General features: G+C 44.1%; 1 protein-coding gene across 1 annotated transcript in view; it reads left to right on the top strand.

The window, feature by feature from the left end:
- Positions 1 to 2,342, top strand: part of LOC102386894 (coagulation factor XIII B chain) — a 20,508-nt gene extending 18,166 nt beyond the window's left edge. The window contains exons 10-12 of the mRNA XM_025194668.1: positions 1,080 to 1,262; positions 1,843 to 2,081; positions 2,259 to 2,342. Of these exons, the coding sequence (XP_025050453.1) occupies positions 1,080 to 1,262; positions 1,843 to 2,081; positions 2,259 to 2,342 (506 nt within the window). The remainder of the gene's footprint in view (positions 1 to 1,079; positions 1,263 to 1,842; positions 2,082 to 2,258) is intronic.
- The last annotated feature ends 5,201 nt before the right edge of the window (positions 2,343 to 7,543 follow it).

Here is a 7,543-nt window from a genome sequence, read left to right as displayed (position 1 = left end):
CTTTCCCTCTATGGGCCCATGTGTCTATCAACCCAGTTGCTAGGCAACCACCTGTTACCTAGGGAATCCCCTAGGGTGGGGGAAATTCTCTCTCCCTGTGGTCAGGTCCATTGTTAAACTTCCTGCTTTGGCCTGGGAGGGCTGTCCTAAGGCAACAGTTCCTCCATAAGGCAAGCGCTGACGTTTTTCAAATCACTGATCGCATCAGTGATGCTCAGAAAATACCTGATGTTGATTGGGTCCAGGGGATGAGGTCAGAAAGCTTATAAAAAGATCCCTTCATCTTGGAAGGAGGAGACATTTTCTGGTTACTAAATCAAGCTGAGTACCTCCAGAATCCTCTGCATGTTCCTGTGAGTAATTTATCTGAATTTTAGCCAGTAACTTAGACCTAAGTGTTCTAGACTAAAAAGGCCAACAAGCCCCTTATACTGTTTTGCTCAACGCTGTTTTCTTTCAAAATTCTTATTGTTTTGTATTCCATCCCTATGCCTTCCCTTTTCAATCAATAAAAAACTATCTATCATAGCAAGCCTGGAAATAAATGTTTGAGAGGGATTGGACAAGCCTTTTTGTTCCCTTTGCTGGGATGACTAAGGGGGGCTACTTTCTATGCTTCAGGCCATAAGAAGCACCCAGATATACCCTGCTGGGGCTAAGCAACCCCTGGGTCTGTAGGGTCTGTATACCCTGAGCACCACAGAGCCCAGCAGAGACCAGAGCTTAAGTGGTGGCAGCGGTACCCCAGGTTTGTGGGTGTGCTCCAGGAATGGGGTCAGCCAGACATAGGAGCCCCAAGGGAGGCACTCAAAGCTTGGTTTTTGGTTGCACACAGTGAGGCGGGTGGCTCAGCACAAAAGCACTTACTGGCCTGCCACACTTATCACAGTACAAATGACCATTCAGCTATAAGTAGAGCCAACCAGCTCTAAAGTTAGTACTTGAAAAGGTGCAACAACTCTGTAGCTGGTTTCTATCTAGCTTTAATTTGAAATTGTAGCAGGGCCCATATAGTCGTTTTAAAACTGTTTTGTGATATTTCTCACATTAAATGTCTATTCATATTGTTTATTGTGCAGAACCCAAAGAGAAATGTGGCTTTCCACCTATAATTAAGAATGGAGATTTTATTGACTTGCCATTGACAGAGTACGTCAGTGGTTCTTCAGTTGAATACAGTTGCTCTAGTTTTCATTTCTTGAATGGGTCTAAGAGAATCTACTGTTTCAATGGACAATGGACTACTCCACCAATTTGTTTTGGTAAACCTGACATACATTTACTATATATACGAGCAGCAAAGTAAAAATTTTGATTCAGCATCATGTATCAAAGTTGTAACATTAATTTTCTAGTTATAGATAGTCAAATTAAAAGTTCTTCACTAGAGCAGTTTTGGGTAACTCAGAAAGCTGTATGGACAAGCTTACAAAAGGTTGTGTCCTGATTTTCTGTTTCTGCATGAATTGGAGGTATTCCCATCATAACCAAACGTACTATAGTTTAGAGCCAAATTCTGTTTGAGCCTTCCTGAAAAAGCTGTTAGTGCAAAAGGTGGATGGATCCTTCTTGTTGCTTTTTGTGAGACAGTTTTAAGGGCAAAATGACAGTGTGTTAGACAAGTGCATGCAACGCATTAGTTGCATTAGACACCTAATAGATTGAATAGAATCTGGCCTTTACTGTCTAAAATAGTAGGAGAAAGCAGGCTAAAAACTGGGGGTGTTTTCCCTCATTTTATATACAAGCTCTAGTCAGATACATGCAGCCTTAAATTATTTATTTGTATATTAGATTATAGAGGAGATTAACTGTGATTTTTTTTTCTTCCTTCTTCCAAAGAGCCATGTACTTTATTACACGATATAATGGATAAAAATAACTTAATACTGAGATGGAGTTTTGACAACAGACTTTATTATATTCATGGGGAATATGTTGAATTTCATTGTAAACAGAACCATTTACAAGCACCATCAACTTCAATGTCTGATTTTAGAGTACAGTGTAACAGAGGACAACTGGCATATCCAAAATGTATTGAAATAGAAAGGCAAGGCAATATTTCATTTGAAATATATGTGCATGCACTTTGTATATATTTTAATAACTTGACTTTCCTACCACTATTTTCAGGATTGTTAACCTAGACACAAAATGTCACTTGGATATACTTTTATGTAGCTAATATACTAGAAATGTATTTCACATGTGGCTTCTCTGACTTATGTAACTTACTGTTGGTCCTCACTTTTAAGTTGGAAAGGAATGGACTAAGGAATATCAATACTTCAGTGGAATATGGAATACTTCGATGGCTCTTTGGGTGTGAACTTACTTGACACAGAACAACCCTTGCCCTATAAAACAACCCACTGTCTGACTCCGGTTGCAGAAATCAGCTACCATTTTTGACCAGAAAAACTTCAAAGCCTTTTGTGGAACTGGGGCTATGACAATAAGTCCTGGGTACAACTAATTTGGAAATATCTGATATCAGTAATAGTCATCTTCAAATGACTATTTTTTCTAGGGTGTATTTGGATGCTTTGCTGATTCTGCCACAAATGTTTTGCCATTAACTGATTGACCTTTGCACAGATGGTTCTTTATTTTTGTCCATCAGTTAGTCCAAGGCAAAGAAAAAGTGGGTTTTCTTTACTTATGCAGAAGAGTCTTCTTTAGAAACGTAGAGTTCCCATTTCCTCAGGGAGCCTGCAGAAGAAGGTCTTCCTGCAAGCACAGCACAGCAACAGGCATGGTCTCCTTCTACTGTAACACGAACACAAAAAGCAAAGTAATGTGTGTTACCACATTAGCCTGTATTTTCTGGTACTTAACGGGTGCATACAGAAGTGCAGCTCCTGCACTTCATAGAAATCACCATGAGTTAGACTGATCCTCCCAATCCAGCAGACGTTAGCTGTTGGATCAGGAGGGTGGAGGATTGGAGCAGATCTGGAGAGAGAGGCTGCATCTTCCCCTGCTTTTCCCTGCATCTCTTCCCCTGGCTCTGCCCCCACTCTCAGATGGGAGCTTTTGTTACTGTCTCTGGATGGCAGGGGAGGGAGGTCTTCTGGGGTTTTTCAGCCCCACTGGAGTGGGGGGGGGCGTAGATGGATTGAAGTCCCTCACCCCCAAGGTGAGGGGCTCCAATCCACCCCCACTCCAGGTGACCTTTCTCCCCTGCCTTCTTCCCCTTCCATCCAGAAACAGCAGCTGAGCTCGGAAGTTCTTGCATCCAGAGCAGACAGAAATTATTGAAGTTGCTCTGCTTAGGAGCAGCTTTGTTCATAGGCATCAACTCCGTGGGTGTTCTGGGGCTTAAGCATCCACCAAACAAATTAGCAGGTGCACCCTTGAGCCACAGCCATTTACATGTTAGATCCAGCCCACTGGACCTCAAGGGAGATGCATGTTAGATCTCTGTGTCTGTTTGCAGACATTTAAAAAACAAGCAACCCTCCCCCAAACCCATGCTTTACTGGAAGAAGCATTTTCAAGGGGCTGATCATCTGACAAATGTCACTTCTGTCTGTGTCTCATGTTGCTTCTGCAGTACTCCCAGCATAGGCAATGAGAAACCCAATTTACAATCCATATCTGTTTTCCCTGAGTTGCCACACCTTGCTGTAACACTAGACACTTGGGCCAATCAGGCCAGATCTTATTGTAAAACTGCTAGGGGTATCTCATTTGAACTGTGTACACTGTTTGTGGAGCTTTCCTGCTACGACTCAGTTGCACATTACTGTTTGCTATCAGTACATTTCAAAATTTTACTTTCCTGAAGCATTTTTTACTCACAATGGAGTAATTACTCTAGGTAACTGTTTTATTTCCAGGCTCAATCACCTAGAATTCATTGTAAAGTCATTCCTAATAAATAGTAATGGAGTACATTTAAACCATACATAATGATAGCATCCTTTATTTTAAAACTAAACAAACAAGAACTGTCCCAAAACTTCGTTTTGATGAATATGGGTTTTGGTATTGTTGATACTGTTCTTCCCACCTCCTGTCGAACTGAGATAGAAAGATAAAAATCATTTATGCGGTTGTAAACAATAACAGCTGTTGTATTTGCTTTCATAGGTAAGAAGCTAGCGGTAAATGACTTCCAAGGACGTGAAAGAAAATATAGAAAGAAACTGTATTTTATTTTGAAGCTAAGATGATACTGAATGTTAATTAAATAGCGTTTGACTTCATGGTCCCACAAGAAAACTTAAGAAAATACATATTGCACTGTATGTTGTCTTTGTTTATCTTGAATAAAAAGTCGCACAGAAAACTTTATAATTCTAACCACATTCAATAGTCCTAAAACCATTGCTAATAAAATGCACAGCCCAAATCTTTCCTCTTATGAAACATTTAATTTTTGGAGTGCCGAGGTTCAAGGCCTGAAGAACTTGGGGTAGGTGTTGCAACTTATCACTTAAATATTAAGAGACCCAGAACTTTTGTCCCAAAATCAATTAATATAACTAAGAAATCTAAGAAATCTGACATCTTTCATCTATTCTTATCCTTCCAAACAGCCAGCCATTGACAATAGTGTCTCATATATTTTTGGCATAAATGATCTCTTCACTAAGCAATGTTGCTTCAATTCTGATCAGACACTTTTGAGTGCTGTATGTAGAAATGAAAGTCTAGTTCAATGGTTTTCAACTTTTTTAGACTCAAGGCACCCTCAGTAGACTTAGTGCACCTCTCAGTAAATGTCAGTTCTTAGTTTTTGCTCAATTTTTTTACTACAGAAAAACAATAGTGCCATTCTTTTGTTGTAAAGAACTCTGAAAGACCACAGTGGGTCAGAATGGTTTTAACACTGGGTTCCTACTTGAAGTCTCTGGGTGCATACAGACAAGTGTGAACATGCGGTCTGCAGTGCCTCAAAGCAGCTTGAGGCACCACAAACTGCATGTGGTGCATGTGCACCTGTTCACCATACTAATTTGCAGATCCTGGTGTAAAAAAAAATCCCCCCACTTCTAAAAACAATATGGCGCATGTGGCAGCAATGTGCACCACCAGCAAAGGAGTCTGGATAGCCAGAGCCACACTCTGGCTGCTGGCCAGGTTGCAAGGGCTGGCTCAGTGCCACTGTTGCTCCAGAAGGCCCCCAAACCCCATTTAAGGGTGCTGGGGGTGCTGGCCCCAACCTGTCTTACCCCACCCAAGTCACTTGGATGCATGCTGGAGTGCACATGTAGGGGGGTTCCCGGGGATAAATTGCAGTGGCACAAATATGCTGCATGCTTACATACCTAAGAATGCTAATAATGTATGGCACAGCACCTTTGAAAGGATCTCAAGGCATTCCTTAGTGCTGTGGCACCCTGATTTACAATCACTGGTATCGCCAATCAAAAGATTAAGTCAGGGTTTTCAAATTCACTTTGTGCTCCAGGGCAGATTCAGACCATGGACTCCTTGTGAGCTGGATCCAGTCTGGGACACAAGTGTCAGCAGACCACGTGGTGGTAATACAACAGAACGTGTGGCAGTGGAGCATATGGAAACAGCGTTGACAGCAGATCATGTGATGGTGACAGCAGAGCACATGCTAGCAAATCCGCTCCTGCCATGTACTCCACACTGGAGTCAGAGCTGCTGTTACCAAGTGCCCTTTCCCACGGTGGAGCCTTTGACTCTAACACTGGGGGTGTGGTGGGGGCTGGAGCTGTTGCCACCATTGTGGGTGTCATTGCCATCACTGTGTGCTCGGCTGCTGCTGCCCCTATTTGCCATGCATGCTCTGCTACCCCTATTTCTGCAGGCCCCAACTTCAAGTTTCTCCCTTGAGGTCCAGTGGGCTGGATACTGTGGCTCCACAGGCCAGATCTGGCTCTGGACCTCATGTTTGACACACCTGGCCTAAGCTATCACCCTACCTGTTTCATCTACACGACTGGTCCACAATCCAAACAGCCACAGAAGGTTTATCTGGAACAAAGCACTGTGTGTGTGTGTGTGTGTATGCAAGTGCACGCGTGCGCGCACACACACACACATCCCAGGTGTATAAGCACAGTCAGATTTTTTCTTTTTTTGCACAGTTTCAAGTATGTATGGTCAATTAATTGTGACTCTTTATTTTTGTACACGTTATGGATTCACTTTACATGGTGCAGCACAGTTGCCAAGATGTGCAGATGTGTCTAGAATCAGCTAGTCACTTCCCACTGCCCTCCCTCGTTGCTCTCAGTGTAGCTGGTAAGTGTGTTGTGTTGTGGTGGAAGGGGAGGGAGGAGGGAAGGGGTATTGGGCAAATCAGTGCCCCCCATGATGATGGTGGAGTGGGGCAAGGGCTGGGATAGGTGCGACAGAGCTGCAACTCATCTGGGAGGGGGGGTGTGGAGATGGCATGGTGGCTTCTGCCACTGCACGCAACCCAGGAGGGCATGTTGGGGCATGTGCCCCTGCATCTGTGTGGGGTGGGGCAAGTGGGCTGCAGCTGAGGGCTTTTCTTGGTGGGGTGGGCTCTGGGCTTGGGGTGGGCAGTGGCTACACTGGGAAGGGGGTATGGTAGTGGTTGCAAGCCCCCCCCAAATTTCACCATAGGCCCCCTGTAGCACTCTTCCAGTCCCACCACCACCCACCCCATTTGCAAACCTGGTTCAAGCCCTGCCTCTACCCATGTGCTGGGAAGAACCAGAGCTATGCCAGACGGGTGGCAGCGACATTGGAAGGAGGCTATGGGGGAAAGTTACAGTGAAATTTGGGGTGGCCATAGCCCCCTCCCAGTGCCACCACCACCTGTCCCAAGCCCAGCCCCAACCAGGAAAAGTCCAACGTAGCCCCGACTCCACCCTGCAGCTGCAGCCCACTCGCACCCCACCCAAGCAGATCTGCCCCCCCTCTCCATGTCCCTGGATGAGCTGCAGGTCCATCCCCACCAAGCCCCTTTCCTCCCTGCTCCCTCCCCCCTCTCCTTCCACCACCCCAGACTTACTGGCTGCATGCAGCTCTCCAAGCTACTGGGCTCTGCTCCTTGCTGCCTGTGTGCTGCACTGTGGCCATGTGTATGCACAAGTATTTATTATCCAAATTATTGGCCATATCTGGAACCTAAACCTTTATTTCTCTTAGACCTTTGGTATCTTTTTACACAATTTCTATTTGCATGGGTTTTTTTCCAAGAAAGTAACCACCGTGTAAATTGAGGCCCAACTTTATCACCCCATTAACTTAAATGAATTTAATTTAAATGAAGCTCTTCTACGTATTCATGTGTTCAGCATTTTTTACCTTTTCAGCTCTAGGTGCTACCCAGTTAGTATACAGTCTGCTTTTGGATTCCTTCTTAAGGCACTGGACTTTCCCCATGCCTTGTATTAGAAGCCTATGGTAACCCATTCAGTGTTCTAGATTCTCCCTAGTTTCAAATGGCTAAAGAAAATGTGCTGCAATAACTATTGGTCAACTACATTTGTATTGAATGTGTCCCCTTAGGCCACATCTCGATGAGTGTGGCCATTTGTTTCCCCGGGGACAAGTAGAAGTGGTACAAGGTGTGCTGCTGCTATTT

The sequence above is a fragment of the Alligator sinensis genome, unplaced genomic scaffold, assembly GCF_000455745.1.
Source record: "Alligator sinensis unplaced genomic scaffold, ASM45574v1 scaffold139_1, whole genome shotgun sequence".
Taxonomy (NCBI): domain Eukaryota; kingdom Metazoa; phylum Chordata; order Crocodylia; family Alligatoridae; genus Alligator; species Alligator sinensis.
Note: the sequence above shows the minus strand (reverse complement) of the source record. Positions and strands in the feature narration are given on the sequence as shown.